This window comes from Lissotriton helveticus, chromosome 2_2 (assembly GCF_964261635.1).
Source record: "Lissotriton helveticus chromosome 2_2, aLisHel1.1, whole genome shotgun sequence".
Classification (NCBI taxonomy): Eukaryota; Metazoa; Chordata; class Amphibia; order Caudata; family Salamandridae; genus Lissotriton; species Lissotriton helveticus.
Window position 1 is genome coordinate 460,977,929 of NC_136060.1, and position 22,698 is coordinate 461,000,626.

At 42.7% G+C, this 22,698-nt stretch overlaps 1 protein-coding gene across 4 annotated transcripts in view; it reads left to right on the plus strand.

Moving 5' to 3' along the window:
• PTPRA (protein tyrosine phosphatase receptor type A) overlaps window positions 1–22,698 on the plus strand; it is a 724,758-nt gene that overhangs the window by 341,732 nt on the left and 360,328 nt on the right. For all 4 annotated transcript variants that reach the window (XR_013608377.1, XM_078678706.1, XM_078678707.1 and 1 more), the window contains one exon: window positions 9,117–9,201. Coding sequence is in view for 3 of the 4 variants with exons in the window: in XM_078678706.1 (XP_078534832.1) it covers window positions 9,117–9,201 (85 nt within the window). In the remaining variant the exon portion in view is untranslated. The remainder of the gene's footprint in view (window positions 1–9,116; window positions 9,202–22,698) is intronic.

The following is a 22,698-nucleotide window of genomic DNA, read 5'->3' on the forward strand; positions in this document are numbered from 1 at the left end:
GAACTCTAACACCTTTGATATCCAATTCTAAGTAATCTTTGTTCATGCTCGTCAACCACCAAGGCATGAGCTTGGAGCTGGGTTTCCTGCAACGCAACATCTCAAAAGGAGACAACCCAGTCACAGAATTAGGGGACATGCGATAAGTAAAGAGTGGCTTGCAAAGCTTCTCTCCATTTCAAACCACTACGTAAAGCCAACTGACAAGATTCCTTAATGACTCTGTTAAAACGCTCAACCTGACCGTTGGCTTGTGGAAAATAATTAGAAACTCTCTTGTGAGTAACACCACAGCTGGAAAGAAAAGAAGTAAAGGTAGAACTAACAAACTGAGGACCATTATCAGATATAACTTCCTCAGGCAAACCTTCACGGCAAAAGACTTCATTCAAAAATTCAATAATGACTTCAGAATTAACTTTCTCTACGATTTTCAATTCAGGCCACTTAGAAAAGTAGTCGACTAAAACAACAGCAAACATGTCTTTGCCTGATTGGTAATTAAAAGGCCCAATGATTTCAACACCTAACTTCCGCCAAGGACTCTGAACAAACTCAATAGGTGTGAAACCACCAGATGAAACAGGCTTAACAGTCTTATCGCTTAAAGAACATGGAGTACAATTCCTTACCCACCTGTCAATCATAGCATCCATACTGGGCCACCAGTAAAATTCCCTAACTCTTCTTTTGGTGGTAGACATCCCCATGTGTCCTTCATGAGCGATGTTGCAAATAGACTCCCTGATATCTCTGGGAGGAATTATCTTATCAGATCTAAAAACCATGCCAAAATTTTCCATTAACTCATCCTTAACTTTATAGAAAGAGGACAAATCACCACTTAACTTCCTTTCTTCAGGCCAACCATCCTTCATAAAGGTTCTTATTTGCAACATCACATCATCCTTTTGCATAGCTTCCGCCCATAGGGTCTCAGAAATTAAGTTGGAGTGAGCATCGCCCGAAATAATGTTAACATCAGACAATGTAAAAGCGATGTCACATTCATCAGACAGCGCAGAATCAAAACCATTATTGACAGGAAAACGTGACATAAAATCTGCATGAACATTCATGCGTCCCGGAACATAAGTAACTTCACAACGATACTCCTGTAACTTGGCTGCAAGTCTCGCTAAGCGAGCAGTTAGAATCCTGCCCCCACCTGCAGACAACATACTAACGAGAGGTTCATGATCTGTCCTCAAAGAAAACTTAGTACCCCAAAGAAATTGGCGGAAGTGTTGGACTGCCCAAGTACAGGAAAGTAATTCCTTCTCTATGGTAGAGTAATTAAACTCAGCTCCACGCAAGGTTCTGGAAGCATAAGAAACCACATACTCTCCGAATTTATCCTTTTGCATTAGAACGGCACCAAGGCCAACATTACTAGCATCCACACACACTATACACTCTTTTGCAACAGAAAAAGGTTTAAGAAAAGGGGCTTCCACAATTTTACTTTTAAGGGTATCAAAAGAAACTTGTTGGTCATTACTCCACAGAAATGTAACTTGTTTTTTGAGTAAAGAACGTAAAGGGTGAACAATCGTAGAGTAATTCTGTACAAATTTCCCATCAAATTCAGTGAGGCCAAGAAAGGATAATAACTGCTCCTTGGAAGTTGGAACAGGGGCTGAAATAATACTTTTAACATGGTTGATTTTGGGTTTGATGCCATCACATGAAATTTCATGGCCCAAATATTCAACATGGGATTGCCTGAATTTGCATTTCGAAAATTTTAAAGTGAGCCCTTTCTCTTGCACGCTGCCTAAGACAGATTGCAAATTACTATCATGTTCTTGTAAATCCTTGCCAAAAATTAATATATCATCTTGAAAAGCTATTGCCCCTTTACAATTTTTTAATAACTCCTTCATTAAACGTTGGGAAAACAGAAGCGGCACTTGCTAGTCCGAAAGGCATTCTTAAGTATGGAAACATACCTTCCGGAGTAACAAATGCAGTCAACTTCTTTGAATCTTCGTGTAATTCCACCTGGTGGTATGCGCTAGCTAAATCAATAGTGGAAAACACAGTGGCACCAGAAAGAGAAGAAATTAATTCATGAATGTTGGGTAGAGGATGTTTGTCTACCCAGATCTCTTGATTTAAGCTGCGGAGATCAACACATAAACGAAGATCTCCTGAATTCTTAAGTGATAAAACAACGAGTGAAACCCACGGGGAAGATTCAATAGGTTCGATAATTTTTTTTAAAATGAGGTCATCCAGAATTTCCCTGAGTTTGTGTCTGTAGGCTAAGGGAACATTCCTGACTTTATGTCTGACAGGAACGGCGTTATCATTGAGAATTATTTTGTGCTTGAAATTCGTAAATTTCCCAAGTGTTTCTGTAAACACTTCAGGAAATTTAGACTTAAGGCCAACAACATAAGAGGTATTCTCAGGTGAGGTACTAGAATCAATTTCATCCACAGAAAGTACGCTCAAATCCGTGAAGCAAACAGGAGGATTGGAATTAGGATCAAGTTTGATTCCTAAATCATGTTGGTGTGGCCAACCCAGGATGGCCACCCCCTTCGTAGCTACATAAACCTTCCCTTTAGTGACTCTATCTTTGACTTGGATAGTAGCCCAAAAAAAACCCTCTAGGTTAATTTTTGTCCCAGTGTAACCTCCAGGTTGAATATCAGATTGTAACAATTCCCTGTCTTTCCATAAGTCATTGAAAACCTTCAGACCAATGATAGTATACCAAGAACATGAATCTATCATTAAATCAATGGAAATGTTGTCTATTAAAATGGGCCAAGAAGGGAATTGTTTACGTTCACCCTCATCAACAGAAAGTATGCAATTAAAACTGTTAACTTCCTCTTCTTCCTGAGAAATGTAATTAACTTTTTGGAGGGAACGACACACATTACCAAAATGACCTTTCCGTTTACATTTTACACAAATTCGATCCCAAGCAGGACATCCTCTAAAATTTCCAAGATGGTTAGGACTACCACATCTATAACATGCAATATTTCTTTTAGTAAACATCCTGTTATCAGAAAAATTCTTATTGTCTACAAATTTCCTTTCGTAGTCTTTCTTGAAAACACTTTTAGGGTTAGAAGATGTTTGGCTTTTAACCAAAGAAACTTCAGGTTCATTAGTTTGTGGTTTTGGAGTAGCTGTGGAACCACGAATCTCAGATACAAATAGTTCGGACTGTTCAATCCCTTTTGCAATATTAATTACTGCGCTGAGAGAAGATTCAGTGCCTAACCAAAGTCTTTCTTGGATCTTTTTGCTTTTTGTTCGCATCATGATCTGGTCACGAAGAACCTGTTCGTAGGAAATGGTTTCGAAAGCACAGGAACAAGCCAATGAGCGTAGAGCAGAAACATAGTCCTCAATGGATTCATCTTGCTTCTGTACTCTGGAGTAAAACTTGAACCTCTCCATAACAGTATTTATTTTCCTACCAAAGCGAGTTTTCATCTGTCTGGTAGCTTTCTCAAAAATATCTGTCTCCTGCACCTTCAATAGGAGGAAGATTGTCAAATTCTTTGATGCCAGCTCCGCCTAAACAATGCCTTAAAAGAGCTAATTTGCGCTTGGCTGAACATCCGTCTTTTTCAAGGACATCCACATATGCTAAGAACATTGGAAACCATAAATCCCACTCAATGTTGGGTTCACCAGCAGATTGTAAAAAATGAGGAGGAGCAGAAATATTTGACATTCTGACAAAAAAAATTGGAAGTTGCTGTAAATTGTTTTAAGTTATAATTGAAAACATAGGAAAAATACATACCTCTACTTATTTTTGATGGAACTGTTGTGCCGGAGAAGTATTGAAATTGAAAGGGTCCAAACGCTGTCAAAGTTGCTAAAAACGAAGAAAAAACAAGATGGAGGCACGTTAATGATGATACGGCGTCATGAAGGTTGAAAGGTGACTCCCACAGTGCTGCGCGAGAGGTTAGACGCTCGTGTTGTCCCAGAATTCCATGTAGAGCCTCACAGAGATCAGCGCGTGAGAACACGGTGATGCACAAGTTGGAGGCGCGCGGGGACAGAACACAGGGTGAGTTTAAACAGCGCGCTCACCAACAGAAGAGTAAATGGAAATTGAGTTATTTTAAGAATTTGAGCTGAACGTTACCGAATCGCTGGTTAGTAGAAAACCGCAGGGTCTCAGTCAGTGTAAGCTCCGATGGATACAGCCTCCGGTCTCGAGTTTCCCTTTCTAAAAAAACGAGTGTTGAAGTGAACGCTGTTCCTTAAGTTTTCAAAGCGTAAATCCTTAGTAAAATATGCTCCCAAACGTCGCCAATAATTGTGTAGAAAGTGGGTCCACACAGAAGCAGGTTTCTTGTTGGTTTATTTGTAGATAAGGAACAGCTTTAACATCCACAGCAGGGAACAGTGAATCTGGCATCTACTCCACACAGCAACCGCCAACACACTCCTAAAGGTTCTACATGACGCCCCAGGTTCTAAGAACCTTAAACAAGTCACAGGCAAGGAATACCACATCCTGCTTTTGTCCCTAGCCCAGGACGGCCTTCCAGTAGGCACAGCAAAATGTTTGTTTGGCCTTTCTACGGTTGCTGTGCTTGTTTAAATAACCTGTTGCAATGAGGTTTATTAAAGCTTTGAAACATATTCCTTTCTAGTTTGTGATGCTACTGAAGGACATTAACTTTGTCTTGATATTCCTCATGTGTACCCTTTTCGATCCTTTGTATAGATGTGCACTTCGTCTCGACCTTGAAGAGTGTCTTTCTCTTTGTGATGAAGCCAGTACATTGTGTGGGTGAACTGCTGGTACTTTGAGTGCATCTGCCCAAGATCACCTTGTTTCCAGGCAAATGACGGCTGAAAACCGAGGTGACCTACTTGTGAAAAGCTGTGACTCCTTTCTGTGTTGGACAATCGATCACTCAACCAGCATTCTTTGGTCCTGTTCACCCCTTAAAAGAGGAGAAGGAGAGGCTCTATTGACTGGACCGCAAAACGTCTTCAAGCTTTTAAATAAATTGTACCAAGAACCGTTCAGTTGACAACTAACATTTGTGGGGGTTCTCCATAGCGAAGAAAGTGAAGGCTGTACAGAAGACCCTCTTGAAATGATCGACCCCCTGCCTTAAGATTTGCTACTCGGCCAAGAAGCAGTTCCTGGAAAGTCTTAGAGCACACTTCTCCAGCAGCTTAGGCTGCTACTACTGCACTAGCGAAATGGTCTTCAGTGCATATGTTCACAAAGACCTACTGCTTTGACAACCGGCATGAAGGGCACTTCACCCGCTTGGTTATATAGGACTTTGCAGTCTGAGTCAACTCCACAGACCCTTGACCTTTGTGAGGTATTGCTTTGGTATCTATTTGTGAAGAATCTGTGGTTAGAAGCATCCATTAGTAGAACAATGGCATGTAACGCACTTTCTGGTGGACACACTATCTAACCAGAGATTCCTCAATGCCCTCACTATACATTCTGCGGAACGGCCTCTTTCTAACATCTAAAAAGGTTCCCAAGTTAGTTTTCAGCACACTGTTCATGCTCCACATCTGAGAGTGTGGAAAAGGACAAGACCAGAAATTGATATGTGCTCCGGAGTCGTGCTTAGTTCCAGCTCACTTCTGGGGCAATATGGAGTCAGTGCAGAGCCGCACAATGCCAGCTACCATCAGACGCGAGCACTGCTGCAAATTTCTCAGGATCCAGTTTTGTGCCTGGAGTATATTCTAAAATGGTGAATCTGCAGTTAAGAATATTCACCAGAAATAACATTAACGAGGTAAGTAACTTGTTCACCTTTCTTTTTTGCCCTTAGATTTTAATAAAAAAAACTACCTTGAATTTGTTTGCCCCTATAAATGGAATATTGTCACCTACAGTAACACTGTCTCACGTTAAGAATATGGGACCCAATAGATGGCTTGCTTTATGCATGGGCTTTAAGTTTAGCAACTGAAGATTAAATGCTGCCATATTTTTTTTTATAAAATTGAGTGCCAGGCCCTTTGGGCCTCACAACTGTAAAAAATCAGAATTTCTTAAGAGGATGCCATTATGATTCCCTAAACTAAAATACTTAATCTCCTCTATCATTACTTGCTGTTGCGACATTGTCTCATAGGATGGTATTGATTACACAGAAAATTGCAAACTAGATTTATAATTTTAAATTAGAATGCCAGTATATTCTAATACACTGTCTGCATTAGCTCTATTTGGGTATAAGAATTTCATAGGTCGTTTCTGTGTCACCCTCAATAGGCTCACCCTGCCTTTTAGCGCCGGGACGCCTCTTTGCTGGGGCAGCTGATTGCGCTTTACCAAACCATAGAATAGAATTATAGGTCTCGGCTAGCGAAAGCAGCGCGCATGCGCTGCTCTCGTCATACGAGAGCTTCTTGGAATCAATACAGATTCCAAGCTCTCGAAGGCGGAGTTGAAGCCCCACCCATCTTCCTCCTTCATTCGCTGGCGTCATCCTGCATTCAAAACGCAGGCTCACGATTGAAAAGGAGGCTTCTTAGTCCCCCCCCCCCCCCCTTGTTGCCGCCTTGTCTCCTTTTAGCCCCACCCACCGGGATTGGATCTCTCACTTGCGGCGTTCCACACGTTATCTGCTATGCACTATATTTTTTCCAACGCCGACAGCTTATTTGTTTTGAAAATCTGGTCTTCCTACTTGTTACTCAAGTACATATGTGGTTTTCGCATGGATTCAGAGTTGCCCTGAGTACAGAGCTCTGCGGGCAGGGCCAGCTGAAAGTTACTTGCGTGACCTGTGTATAGTTCGAATCTCAGCGAGGCATGCTACCCTTCTATCCCTCCGAGGTTGGTAAATTAAGTTGTATAAAATGATAATTAAATTGCAACATCGGTTAATGAGAACGCTGTAAATTGAACAAGTGTGTTGTCAAGCGTTTATAAAGCACACTCTTATTCATTCACGGCGGTGAGTTATTCGAAGAGGTGACCCACGGATTAGGTAAGCAGGCCAGCTGCCACTAGGGGTGGTAGCATTCCAATAATGAACCAAGTAAACTCACTCCTGGCTGTTTACGGACCCGGGCCTGCCAAAATAACCCTTCAAAGATTGTAAATAAGAGTGTGGAGGTGGGGTTTAAAGAGCGTCGTCAAACATTGTGGGCTTAATCCTTTCTGGCTAAACAGAGACGGGTATATTTAGGAAAGGAAGCAGTTAATTGGCAGTTTCTTGCGCGGCAGGTCCATCACTTCCTCTGGCTTAATCAGACGAGGATGAGTAGGCCGCCGGCACTTCCAGCACAGGAACACTCTGGGACTTTACTGGCCCTCGGCCAGGCCGTTTCCGGGATATGTGCAATATTTGCAGCCGAAAGAAGGACTGACAGGGCGAGAGACGCGCAAGGAAAGAAACGAAAAACCACCCAAAGAATGCTGCGCTTCCACAAGGAGGCATGACTCTGCCATATATGGAGGGGCTTTGAAATACAGATTTTTAGTCGCGCTTATGACTTTGAACGTGGGCCAAGGCTCGAGATCGGGATAGGTCGCGTCGAAGTTTAGGCGGCGTATTTAAAGAAAAAGCCCTAACCTTTGATGTGTAAATGAAAGTGGGGTCTGCGGGCTGCAGATTGCTCTGTACTCAGGCTTCACTCTAGGCACGAGAACCTAAGCAGTTTCGTTTATGCTATACTACATAAGTTAGTTAAATATATGTAACAAGCTTCACTAAAGCAAACAGCAGTTAATGTGATATTAGTGATGCACAGTGCACCTGCGCGCAATGATTATTAGGCGGAGAGGGCTTTAACAAGGCTCCCTAGATTGGGCTGGGGCTGCTGACCTGATATTCCGCCGCAATAAAAAGTCTTCTTGCGAGGACATTTACAGCCCTGACAAATCTCTGAATGTCTTTATTGCTTTCCGTAATCGCAGCTGCCTTTCTGTCTCAGCAAATACACATGAGCGCTATCATTGCATAGCAGGTTTGACTCTGGCTATTTGACAATAAAATTGCATTAATATAGTGCTTACTCAGGGCTTTAAGTGGGATGAAAAACAGAGGGGGTCTCAAAAAGGGGTGTGGCCAATGTAATTAAGGTTGTGGCTTAAAAACACGTAAGCTAAAAATCTGTGCTTATCTTAGCGTGGAGCCCGACTTGTATTTTGCTGTTTCTGTCATTGCATCCAGATATATGATGCAACAAGTAAGATCATACCTACAAGAAGTCTGGACTATTGGCTTTGTCAATGGTTGTTAGTTGCATAAGATAAATAAGCAGTAACTTTGGCTTGTATATAATATTGAAAATGCTTCCACTTAAAGCCCTCGTGACACAACAACGATGTTGCTGCTCCTGCGTTTCAAAACAAGCATTGAAAATGCAATAGGTCTCGCCTTTGATTAAGTTAAAGCCATTTTCTTTGCTAATGGTATTGTATAGCAAAGCAAAAGGCTTTAACTTAATGAATTGCGAGACCTATTGCATTTTTAATGCTGGTTTTACCAGTGACTGAATGTACCTAAATACCGATCATTGGCACAATTCAACAAAACATAGTAAATCTTGATAATATATATAGTTTAACTATGTAATGAAGGCATTAAATTTTTATAATGACATAAGAGTGAAGGCATTGCATATTTAATGGCTCCCTCTAGAATAGTAGTCAGTGTGTTTATTAATTATTGTTTGTCAAGTATTTCCTTTGTATTTCCAGTACTAAAAGTAGTACACCTGCTATTGTAGGTTTTAGAAAACATATTATATTAATCATATAATTATTTACATAATACAAAACACCTTAGTTAAAAGTAATGTCATATGTCCAAATATTGTCACTTTGAATAAGCGTAATGCTTTGAATTGAATAATAGTAGTTCAGATACATTCCATTCCAACATATTATGTATTTTCTGTCTAATGTGTCTTTGAATTTTTAGCAGAGATCGAGGGTGTTGTACCTACCCTCTCTCTATCTGTACTTGGTCTGTAGACAGACTATACTAATGAAGATTCACATTTACTTTTACGAGTCCATCAAATCCTGAACTTGATTTTCAAGACCATAGTCTCAATTACTGTTGTCAAACCACTCCGTGATTTGTCTGTAAGTATATAATGTATTTTTCTTTTTTTTCTTGCAGATGAGACACCGATCATAGCAGTGATGGTGGCTTTGTCTTTTTTACTTATTATAGTATTTATTATTATTGTCCTCTACATGCTAAGGTAAGAACATTTATCGTATGCATCCCGTTTGCGCCTGCTGATATTGTCATAGTTGATCACCTCTGCCTCCTTTAATGATTTTCAAAGTAATACTGGACTTTTATATGGTTCTAGTGTCTTGAAAACCTAGACTAGCTAATAAGGACCATTACGTTTAATGTAAAACTTTAACAGACTATGAAGATTAACAAACCAACCATGCACAACCCTTCCTTAGGGCTTTGGCTAAAACTTTTAACATTTCTTCCAGCATCTCCACATCTAACGAGGATTAAAATCTACAACTTCCTATTTGTTTGAGTCTTTGAATTTAGGATATTGGTGTGTCAGTATCTATAGCCACCCAGGATAAAAAGATTCTATTTTAAGGGGAAAGTTATTTTGTAGTTAACTCTAGTAAAACGTTTTTCAATCTAGAAATGTATCATCCATTCAATTATTTACACCATTGTGCAGGAATTAACAATGTTTGAAACTTTCCTTTTAGTACATGTACTACTTAGACAGCCTACTTAAAGACAATGTATAGTTTGCCAAAGACTTCATATAGTATAATTGTTAGAGAGCCAATACCATGCAGCTAAGTTCGTTCTAAGAACATTCTAGCAAAAACACTTGCATGCCAGACTATGGCTCCCCAAAACATATTAGCCTGTAGGATAGTGTCAAGATCCCTGTTGATAAGTGATGGCTGGTGACACACTGACACCCATTACACGGACATTTGATACACCTGAGTACTATGATAATTTCAGCAGCAATATCATTCTTTTGGGTTAGCTAGCAATATGTGGGGTTAGCTCTTTATTAATTAGCCATGTCTTCCTGGCAATGATGAATGGTACTGGTTGGTCTGGGGGCAAATGACTCTTCCAAAAATAATACCTTTGCTACCTTTTGTGATTCTGCCCTTGATGAGATTGCATGCTTCTGTAGCGCAGCAACAAGTATCAGTGGCCCCTTTTTACCTCTGTAACCACAGACTACTCAAATGTAACTGGGTTGGGCTGCATAGGATTGATAATCCACTATTTAATCCTGAAGTATGTTGAATATTGTGGGAAGATAGACTTTACATATGGCTGGAGAGATCTAGAAAGAATGTAGTTCAATCTGTGATAAAGATGTTTCGCCTGATGTAAAAGGCCACAATTGACTCTGAAATATGTTCATAAGGAACAAAGCACAACATTTCATGGTAATGAAAGTCCTATTCGACACTAGCTAGTCTATCGGAAAAGAAGTAATGAACTACAGTGGTGATTGCTGCCAGTAGATTCAGCACAACCAGCAATACAGCTGGTCTTTTGTCTTAAATTTTTAAGGCAACCTCCTAGAATAATACAAATGTTTCAGTTCCATGTCAGGGCATAGACCTGACAATTGGCCAGAGGCAGGTGTGAGGGTCAACAACAGTCTGGAGTTAGTGATCTGCCAAGAGGTTGTGTCAGAACGTGAAACCTAGTGAAGGGATAGAGGTTGGCAATAATTCCTAACATGTGATTTCTGTAATAGAGAGAAAAAGCCTTTGAGGATTGAAGTATTAGTAAGGATAGTGATATAAAAGCATGACATAGCATGTTTCCATGTTAAGATTGTTGCTGAGACAGTATGCTAAGATTGGTCACTTGGGTAGGGTTTGAGGAGCATATCTTGAGTATATGCAGGGCTTGTAGGAATAAGGGAGAACTCAGTACAGAGATACAGAGTAGTGACCAGGAGCTAGACACATCTCTTAGATCAAGAATAAATACTAAGATGTGTTTGAAGCTGCCGGGTGAACCCTGTACTTTACAAATACACACACAATGCAGTAATGTTTAACTGTATATGTGGATCATACAGTACAAACCTAGCTACTTGCATTGTGGTGATGTTCAGTTCGAAGGGTATATAGAAAAAGTTTCAAAGCTAAGGGTACATCATTGTAGGCAGTAGGAGAATGCACAACACAGATGTATCCGTGAGGTTTATGATGGAGATATCTTAGTTTAACCAAGATATACTTAGAAGAGGGTGCTTGGAAGGGGAAATTCTTTTTTTGGCAAAGAGTGATGGCTTGGCACTCACTTCTCAGTTGTCATAGGCATAATACAAATTGGCTATTTTTAATGTGTTAAAATGTTTATTGAAATTTTAGGGACATTTCCTTGCATTATACAAGAGATGCGTTTTATTAATTAGGATTATCAACACTTTAGGATTATACCTAAAATTTGTGAGGAAATGGGGGGAATGTTATAAGGTGTGGTTTTGCAACCTTGCCATGTTATACTTTCCTACCCTTTTAGGACCATTCGGTTTCGTCTCAATACTGGGTAGCTGTGGCATTGTGCAGCAAGGCTTACACAGAGGAACAAATGTACAGCATTTAGACAGTAGCAAGACAATTGAAGAAATTGGACAACTATTTATAAAAGATAGACTATATGTTATAGGAATTTAGACCCCACAATGAAAGAGATCCACCTGAGGTTTCCAGAGATATGGATTTTACAAGCCATGATAAATTAGAGCATTTACACTCAACCGCGAACAAGCCTTAGCAAATCCAAACCGCGAACAAGCCTTAGCAAATCCAACAAAACGTTGTCAACAAAAACTTGGATGTCAATGCAAACGGTTAGAAGTGTTTAGGGTGACCAACTTCAGTATGGAGCTAGTCGGGGGGAGGGGGGAGCGGTGTCTGTCAGGTCCTCAAGAATAGTTACCTCCACAAAAGAAGCTCAACCCCCTGCATTTTATTCACATTGCAATGGATTCCTCTGGATTGGGCCTGATGCATGAGATGAAGAATGTTGAAGGTGCTCCAATGAAGCCGTGGTTGCGACATGGTTTCAATTGGAGGTGGGGGGGGCATTCCTGCAGACACTCCTAGACCACAAAAATGGTGCGGGATCCTGGTTTCAGGGTCAACATCTCACTATGGCCTCCTCGGTCGGGCCAAAGTCCAGTTGCCTCTGGGCTACCAGTTGCCCTGTGTTGCAGGCACAGGCCAATCCTTACTTTGTCGATAACTTGCCTTATGATGGTCTCAGCAGCTCTTCGACAACACTCTCGGGCTCAGTAAACTCTGGTGAGTCTCTGTGCTTGGGTTTTTGTTTCAGGTCCTGCACAGGGGCAACGGTAGTGACATTGAGACTTTGGGCCACCAACTTGCCCCAGAAGGCTTCTTCAGATATTGTGTCACCTTGTTGCGAACAGGAGGCCAGTCAGCTGGCCTTTGAAGTCTCTGGGCTTGATTGGGCTCTGGAGACAGCTTCTTCTTGTGCAGGACATGGCAGGCATAGTACCTCTCTTCGTTAGCCACCAGGTGCAACAGGTGCAGTCCTGATGCTTCAGCCTATTTGCTGGTCCCTCGGTGCAACAGGGTGGTCCTCCAGGATGGTTGTGATCTGAGGTCTGGGTGCCAAGATGGCCCTTTTATGCTTGAAAAACGCCCTCACGGTAGGCTGCAGTTGGTATCCACCTGGTGACCATTTCCTGTGGAGTGTGGCATCTGGCTATCTCCAGTATGCATCTATCTGCCCACTCCCAAGATGGCGAAACCCCTCTCTCTGTGTTCAGGCCTCATTAGCCCACCCCTGGGATGTGGCTACTTCAGGGCTACACGCCCCCGGAGAAACCCGCTTGGCAAAGAGTTTCCCCTCTCTGCTCCCCGTGCCAGTCAGTCTGCCTAAACAGTAGGGCAGCCCTCTGCTCTTGTGTGACACATCTGTCATAATAAGGCGGCGTCTCCTCCGAAGCCTGCGTTTCGGGGCTAACTCCCAAGTGGACTCTGCAGGAGAAAGGTAACCGCTCCCTGGCCTGCAATCCCTCATTGTTCTCCTTCCTGATCTCTTCAGGAGGGCAGAAAGCTGTCTCGTGGAAAAGGCTCCATGTGTGCCCGGTGAAGGCACAGGGGTTTTTAAGGCACCACGGTTTCAGCTTTGCAAAAGCTGCACACTGTAACAAGGTAACTGCATTTCTACCAACCAAGTCTCGGCTCAGTAAAAATTGTACTTTTGCATGTTTACTGTCGGTGCCTGGAAAATACATGTCCTGCCTGTGTCATATGTTGCCCCCCTGCCTTAGAACTCAATAGGCGTGCCAGAGAGGTGACAATTGCCAATTGCTTTCAATGGCAGTCAGGCTAGCAGTGCACCACTGCTCTACCAGTCTGCACTAGCGGATTGGGGGACTGGTATGTGGGGGACCTCCAGGGTCTGCAGCCCTGGGGTACCTCTCTAACCTACAACCCCCATTTCCAGAGTACCAGATACTGCAGACTTAAAGGTAAGTTAGCCATTTCCAATTGGCTATAGCCAATTTGACATAGTTATGTGTCAGGGCACTTGCACTGAGGGCTGGTTAGCAGGCCGCAGTGCACAATGTCGAAAAACCAGCAGCAGTAGTCCAAAAACCAGCGGGTGGCCATACAAAATTTGGCATTTCCTTACAATGTTACATTGTGCTAACTTGATACTATATCCTCCCTGACTAAGTCAGTTTTTTCCCATAGTTCTTTAACAATTGCGCCACCTTCAGAGGAGTGGTAAATGAACAGATGAGCAATACATCCTCCCACAGCCTGTACCTTGCTTAGTGCTGACTAATAGTAGATCACATCATTGCTACCACAAAGATATCTGCCCCTATTCTTCACCAAACGTTGAAGTCCAGTGACCTAATCATTGGTGGGTGCTTTATCCATTAAATATAAGTGAGTGCAATAAAGCTTAAAGATAAGATCCCTTAATGTGTCAAAGGTGGTACTCTGTACATTAACGTTATAGGAGAGTTTCTCCTTTGCCAATGTGTGAAACAGTTTGTGATCCCACTCAGCTAGTAGTGTCAGTCTGTTTTCTTTCTCATACTGCTTTTTTCAGCCGTCCTATGCAGTAACCGAATGTCTCCAGTCTGTGTTATTCTGTCATTTTTTGGCATTTCCTCACCCTGGATGTCACATGGTCAGATACAACACTGTCACACCTTAGATCTGTGGTGAATTCAGTGTGTGTCTGCCTGAAGATCCCTTTCCAGGCTACTCTTATCTTGGAACATACCCATAAGTGCAAAATCGATCCCTCCTTCTCCCGACAACACCAAAATATCTATTATTCCTGGCTATCAAATGAAAAGTAGTTTATGGAATTGTTCCCATGAGAAATGCTCCAATAAGAGTAATGTCTCGACACAGTGTCTACAAGACATTTTGAGCTCCATTTTTGCTTACTGTGCATTTGCATCTTCTGATATGACCATAAATGCTGTCTCATCAGGACTCACTGCAGGTCACAATGAAATGGTTTAATCTGCACGTATCTCCATTCGCGGGGAGCTTAACCTGCACTGTTGTGCCATTTAACGTAATGCAAAAAGAACAATTGATGGAAAGAATGCTGAACAATGATATACATTTACCCCAGTACAGAGATCTGGGCCTCAATCCATCGTATTTTTGCTCACCATGCCATTCGTCTGGACCCAGCCATATGCAAATCAGCCTTGACCCAGCACCCAAGGAGAACAGTCCAGCCCGAACTGCCAGGCCAAGTCCTCCCTGGACTGGAAACAAGCATCCTAGGACCGGTTTTGGGCTTTCAGCCCTCATCAGCCAGGATAGGTTGACTCCAGTGGCATGGAGAGCACGGGACCCACGTCTGGGCATACCCGTCCCACTCGGGGTGACAAATGCAAAAACAGTTGATGGACAGAATGCAGAACAATGTCATACATTCACCCCAGTACAGAGATCTGGGCCTAAATCCATTGTTTTTTTGCTCACCATGCCATTCCAGTTTGGACCCAGCCATATGCAAATCAGTCTTGACCCTGCGCCCAATGGAAACAGTCCAGCCCGAACTGCCAGGCCTAGTCCTCCCTGGACTGGAAGCCAGCATCCTAGGACTGGTTTCGGGCTTTCAGCCCTCATCATTTAATGTAATGCTCTTGGATTCTCTCTAGTGCCCTTGGATTCTCTCTAGGCATTTTTATGATGAAGTAGATTTTAATAAGATTTCAGTTACAAGTATAGAGCTTTGCTAGGCCAAAACATTAACACCAATAAGTAACTTGTCACCCTCACTCACTTTAAGATGTGAAAAGAGAAAGCGAGATAGTGGTGGATACAGTCGCACCTCAAAGCCTCACAGAAAACTGGGCTGGTATGTACACATTTATCTTTTGGAGCACAGTGTACATTTGGTGCCCCTTAGGATCAGATACCCCACTACCCAAGGTATCAGTAATACAAGAGACAAGAGTGACTTGTATATCGTAAATAACAAAAGAAAAACCCCAGCACTCCTAAAGTTTCACGTAAACTCAAATATGGTACATTGTTTTACAACACCAAACACTAGGATGACGAGAGATTCTTCCTAATTCTGAAAACCATGGACGTTATTTCACAAGACATTCATGTATACATTTATTTGTGTGAAGCAAAAATCAAACAAACAAGGAACTGGCGTATGTATATTGCATAATACATTCATACAACACATTTTTGCGTGAAATGCATAATAGTTCAGTCCTTGTAGTGAAGAAAACCGATCACAGCCGACGTGCGTTTTGTCACCACCGTAACCTTCTCAAGGCTTCTTGGTTAGTCAGATAGATGCTGGAAATGTCAGCAGCTCGGTAGCCACAGAGCCGAATCTTCTTGGAGAGGCATTCAAAATTATTCAAAGATGAAGTTTCGGGTCTTCCTTCCTATTCAATCCAAAGATAAGAAATTGTGCTGCCGGACGAGTTCTAAAAACTTGTGTACATTAAAATTCAAAAGATTCCTTTTTCGCGTTTTGAAAACATTATTCTTATTTTGAAATAGTGGTCAGTAGCTTAAAACATAATGGTTCATTCCTTCCTTTCCTATTCCATTTTCAATCAAGGAAAGGAGGTTACTAATCTTTATCTTGGAGGACGAATTCCTTGATTGAAAATGGGATAGGAAAGGAAGGAATGAACCATTATGTTCGAGGCATATGGGCTGCAGATGGTACATTTATGAATAGATCGCCATCTGGTGTTGGGCTCGGATGATTGCACTTGTTTTTCTCTTGGAGAAGTCTTTTGTGGTCACGAGACCGATGACTCCTCGTTGGGTGCTAGTGCGCATGGGCATCAGCTCCATCCTTAGATTGTTTTTTTCCGCCATCGGGTTCGGATGCGGATCGAAGTGCTCCTGATAGACTTCGAGAAAAAAGTTATATTTCGGCGCGTATTCCCTTTCCAATTCGACGGTATTGTTATCGAGCGTGAGTACATTTCCATTTCGACGCGCTACGACGTCAACAACAAAATTTCCAACTTCTACGTCGACGAGACCGGGAGGCCTATCTCGACGTAGTCCAGCCTGGAGTCCATGGAAAGGACTCCATTCAAAAAATGTCCAGCGTGTGGTTCCCACACAAGGACCTACACGAGTTGTGCAACCTCTGTTTATCACCTGAACACGAATCCAAGGACTGTGAAGCCTGCGCGGCATTCTCCTCCAAGTCGACGATTAGAAACCGTCGAGCCCGAAGACACTAGGCGTCGAGAATGCAGTCAGAGGCAATCCCGGAGCTGTTCGAGGCCCAGCACCCCGAAGAGGAAGAAGAATATGAGGACGAGTCGGGGTCGGAAGCGGACGAGTCTGACGTTGAAGAAATCGACGTTCATCAAACCTTGAGCGACGACGTCCCCTTACCAAAAGACAGACCCCGTTTGGTGTCGACCCCGCCTTCGAGCCCGGTCAGACAACCGAAAAAAGTTTCCGACGACCCGCCTTCGGGCTCGGCAACGAAACCGAAACACTCGGCCTCCCACCATGTTGGATCTGAGAAGCGGTCGACCTCGACATTGAAGCTCCATTCCAAGGAAAGCTCGAAGTCGAAACATTCCATGTCGAAACCGAAACATGCTTCGATGTCGAAGACTTCCTCGACACCGAAATTATCGGATTCGAACAAACACTCGGTGCCGAAAACACAAACTGACAGAAGCAAAAGCACCTTTCGGAACCAAAAACTTCGGTACCGACACAGGAGCATCAGACAGATACAAAACAAAAGACTTTGTTTATTGATCCGCAAACTGGCAAGGTGGTGACAAAACTGCCTAAAAAGAGGAAGAATGAACAGTTGGACGACAAAGCTCCTCCTCCTAAAAAGAGAACAATGGGGACAAATACAACTCCTCCCCTCTCTCCACAACCTAAAGAGACACCCTCTTCTCCTCTTCCTCACACTCCACGACCATCTACACCTCAAACAGATGTAGAAAGTGACACAGGGGAGGGGGAACTTCCTAGGGATGATGACGACACTGTCCCAGAAAACGCAGACCCATGGGAAGATTATAACGCAGTGTCAGATAATGATAGCGACCCTGAACTGTATCCCTCAAAACCCTCACCACCTGATGATAATACAGGTTTTGCACAGTTAATTAATAGGGCAGCAAAATACCACAAGGTAGACTTACCTGCGGAACCTCAAATAGAGGATTTCCTTTTAGAAACACTACCTGCTGCACAAAAACCATCAGGAACACTACCAATGCTTAAGGGTCTCCTCAATCACACATCAGAAATATTCAAAGACCCTGTGAGGGCTAGGGTATTAAACCCAAGAATTGATAAAAAATATAAGGCAGCCCCAAAGGACCCAATATTTATCAAGGGACAAATACCTCTAGACTCGCTAGTAGTCACAAACGCTCGTAAGAGAGCAAATTCATTAACTACAGGAGAAGCTCCTCCTCCTGACAGAGTCCAAGTTAATAGATGCCTCTGGCAAAAGAGTAGCATCCCAAGCGGCAAACAGCTGGCGCATAGCTAATACGCAAGCGCTACTTGCACGTTATGATAGAGCTCATTATGATGAGTTAGAAAAACTCATGACACATCTCCCTAAGGATCATCAAAAAAAGGCAGATCAGCTCATACAAGAAGGGAAGATAATAACTAACACTTCCATTAAGTGCGCCTTAGACGCAGCAGACACTGCAGCAAGATCCATAAACACCAGTATCATGTTAAGAAGACATGCATGGCTCAGAGTCTCAGGGTTCAAACAAGAGGTACAAACATCCTTATTGAACCAGCCTTTTGATGGGAAAACACTTTTCGGCTCAAGTACAGATGAGGCGTTAGAAAAGATGAAAAAAGATACAGAAACGGCTAAGTCAATGGGCAATGGGAGCATTGCAACAGCCAACTCAAAGGGGTTCCTTTCGTAGGTCCACCTATAGAGGAGGATCAAAGAATACAGGCACAAGCCAGCAATCAACCTCCTTTACACCTACATCACTCAAAGGTAATTCTAGAGGCAGTTACAGAGGTAACAACAACAAAGGTAGAGGTCACGGAAATAACAACAACCGCAACTCTCCTGCCCCAAAACAGTGACTTCATACAGCTCCCCCCAGACCATATAACACCGGTCGGGGGATGCCTATCACAGTTCCTACCTGTCTGGGAAAACATCACATCAGACAGATGGGTAAGAAAAATTATCCAACATGGTTATTGCCTAGAACTCACAGCTACCCCGCCAAACATCCCTCCCAAACAGCGTCCAATGAGTCAAGATCATCTAACATTGTTAAAACAGGAAGTACTATCACTACTACAAAAGCATGCCATAGAGAAGGTTCCACAACATCAACAGGGAACAGGAGTATACTCTCTATACTTCCTAATTCCCAAAAAAGACGGGTCTCTAAGGCCAATACTAGACCTCAGACCTCTCAATGCATACATAAATTCGGAACATTTCCACATGGTCACGCTCCAACAAGTACTTCCTTTACTGAAGAAAGGGGACTTTCTTTCTACACTGGATCTAAAAGACGCTTACTTTCATATCCCAATTCACAAAGCCCACAGAAAATACCTCAGGTTTGTGGTAGAAGGACAACATTATCAGTTCAAAGTCCTTCCGTTTGGGGTCACAACAGCACCAAGGGTGTTCACAAAATGCCTAGCAGTGGTCGCAGCTCACCTAAGAAGACAACAAATACATGTCTTCCCTTACTTGGACGACTGGCTAATAAAGGCCAAGTCACAAGAAGAATGTCTTCAAACCACACAAAAGTCAATTCAGTTACTGCACCAGCTAGGGTTTACGGTGAACTACACAAAATCCCACCTGCAACCAAACAAGGTTCAACAATATCTAGGGGCTACTATAAACACAGAAAAAGCCAAAGTATACCCCAATCCAGTCAGGATTCAAACAATGCTCACATTGATTCAAAGATTCCAACCACAACACTCACTAACAGCGCGAGTGTTCATGCAGCTATTAGGGATGATGTCCTCTTGCATACTGCTAATACCATATGCCAGACTACAAATGCGTCCGCTGCAAGAATAGCAACACAGTGGAATCAGGCTCAAGGTCAGATTACAGATCTGGTGTTGGTAGACGACCGCACACATCGCTCTCTGAAGTGGTGGAACACAACAAACATTTCCAAGGGGCGGTCGTTCCTAGAACCAATTCCACAAGTGATACTAACAGCGGATGCATCGCTCACCGGATGGGGAGCGCATATGGAGACATATACAGTACAGGGAAGAAGGAGTGTACAGCTAAAAAGATTGCACATCAATCATCTAGAACTACTTGCAGTGTTTCTAGCATTAAAAGCCTTTCAAATGCAGATTCTCAACAAAGCAGTCCTGATCAGAACAGACAACATGACCGCAATGTATTATATTCAAAAACAGGGGGGAACACACACTCTCCAACTATCCAGACTAGCGCAGGAAATTTGGAGATGGGCCATTCCTCAAAACATCTATCTGTTAGCCGAACACCTACCAGGAGTTCAAAATCAGATAGCAGACATCTTAAGCAGACAGTCGGAACAAATACACGAATGGGAACTGCACAACCAAATACTGCCACCATTCTTCCAAAGATGGGGACAACCAGAGATAGATCTCTTTGCCACTCATCAGAACGCAAAATGCCAAAGCTTCGCATCCAGGTACCCACACCACCTGTCGCAGGGCAATGCATTATGGATAAATTGGTCCAACAAATTTGCATACGCTTTGCCCCCTCTCCCACTAATTCCATTAGTGGTTCGAAAACTGCAACAACATTCTATGACCATGATACTAGTAGCACCCACGTGGGCACGACAGCCGTGGTTCACCACGCTGCTGCAGCTCTCACAGGTGTCACATCAAAAATTAAGAATCTTACCCATGCACCTTACACAGAACCATGGAGAAATAATGCACCCAGATCCCAAACAACTGTACCTAGCGATCTGGCTCCTGAGGTCTTAGAATTTGGGTACTTAAATTTACCTCCAAACTGTATGGAGATCATTAAGCAAGCCAGACGTCCCACCACCAGAGCATGCTATGCAGCAAAGTGGAAAAGGTTTGCTGTATACTGTAACAGTAACAACATCAACCCTCTGGACGCATCAACAAAAATTATTTGCTACTTACTACACTTACAGCAATATAACCTTGCTTACTCCTCCATTAGAGTACATCTTGCAGCTATAGCAGCGTACCTGCAAAACAGGCAACATCTATCCCTGTTTAGAGTGCCAGCAATTAAAGCGTTCATGGAAGGCCTCAAAAGAGTCATTCCACCAAGACTACCACCTTCCCCGGTCTGGAATCTCAACATAGTACTCACCAGACTAATGGGACCACCTTTCGAACCTATGCATAGGTGTGAAATACAATTCCTTACATGGAAGGTGGCCTTCCTTATAGCCATTACCTCCCTCAGAAGAGTGAGTGAATTACAGGCATTGACAATACAAGAACCATTCCTACAGTTACACCAGAATAAAGTGGTTCTTAGAACAAACCCAAAATTCTTGCCTAAAGTAATTTCAGCATTCCACATCAATCAACCAGTGGAACTACCAGTCTTTTTCCCAAAACCACAGACGGTAGCAGAGAGGGCCCTACATACATTAGATGTCAAAAGGGCAATATTGTATTACATAGAGAGAACACAAACTTTCAGGAAAACCAAACAACTATTTGTAGCGTTTTCCCCAACACATAAGGGCAATCCTATCTCTAAAGCGGGCATTACCAGGTGGATTGTAAAATGTATACAAATATGTTACATAAAAGCAAAGAGAACATTAACTGTTCCTCCTAGAGCTCATTCTACACATAAACTAGGGGCATCTATGGCATTCTTAGGAAACATTCCCCTAGATGACATATGCAAAGCAGCAACTTGGTCTACACCACATACCTTCACAAAACACTACTGTGTTGCTGTGCAGGCAACACAACAAGCTAGAGTGGGCCATGCTGTACTAAAGACTTTATTTCAAACTGTTGCAACAGACACTGGTGACCACCGCTAGGGAGGTAACTGCTGTATAATCTATTCATAAATGTACCATCTGCAGCCCATATGCCTCGAACGGAATATGCTACTTACAAGTATGCATCTGTTCTTGGCATAGAGGGCTGCAGAGTGGTACATGCCCTCCCTGCCTCCCCGGAAACCTGTCTGTTCCAACACTATCTTATTTAGATACACTTACATGGGCATCTCTTTCTGTATTCTGTTATACTACTCCATCTAACCCTACTATGGCAAAACAATCTAAGGATGGAGCCGATACCCATGCGCACTAGCACCCAAAGGAGGAGTCATCGGTCTCGTGACCACAAAAGACTTCTCCAAGAGAAAAACAAGTGCAATCATCCGAGCCCAACACCAGATGGCGATCTATTCATAAATGTTCCACTCTGCAGCCCTCTATGCCAAGAACAGATGCATACTGGTAAGTAGCATATTCCTTTTTAAGCTACTGACCACTATTTCAAAATATGAATAATGTTTTGACTATGTAAAAAAGGAATCTTTTGAATGTTAATATACACATTTTTAGAACTCTTCCGGCGGCAAAATTTCTCATCTTTGGACTGAATAGGAAGGAAGGCACGAAATTTCATCTTTTAAATATTGAATGCCTCTCCAAGAAGATTTGTCTTTGTGACTACCGAGCTGCTGACGTTTCCAGCATCTATCTGACTAACCGAGAAGCTTTGAGAAAGTCACAGTGGTGACGAAACGCGCGATAGCTGTGATCGGTTTTCTTCATTACAAGGACTGAACTATTATGCATTTCTCGCAAAAATTTGTTGTATAAATATATTGTGCAATATACATACGCCAGTTCCTTGTTTGTTGTTTGCTTCTATGTTACCACTTTAAGATGCCTCGTCCCCTCAGACCAGCCAGAGAAATGCAGAGTCTTTATAATCTATTCACGTATATTTTACATAGATATTATTCCAATGCGGATGGGTACTTCTAACTGCAGATTTCTCACATTAGAATACTACCCAGGAGCCAAACTCTACCCCTACCCCGGCAGATCAGGGCCTTCAAGTAGGCCATGCTGCAAATACTTGAGGAACTGACTGCTGCCTCTGGTGAACCTTTGTACCCCACAGAACCACGCGGTCAGACTTTTACTGCGGTGTTGAGATTTACACCAGTCTCTTATACACCATTGTTG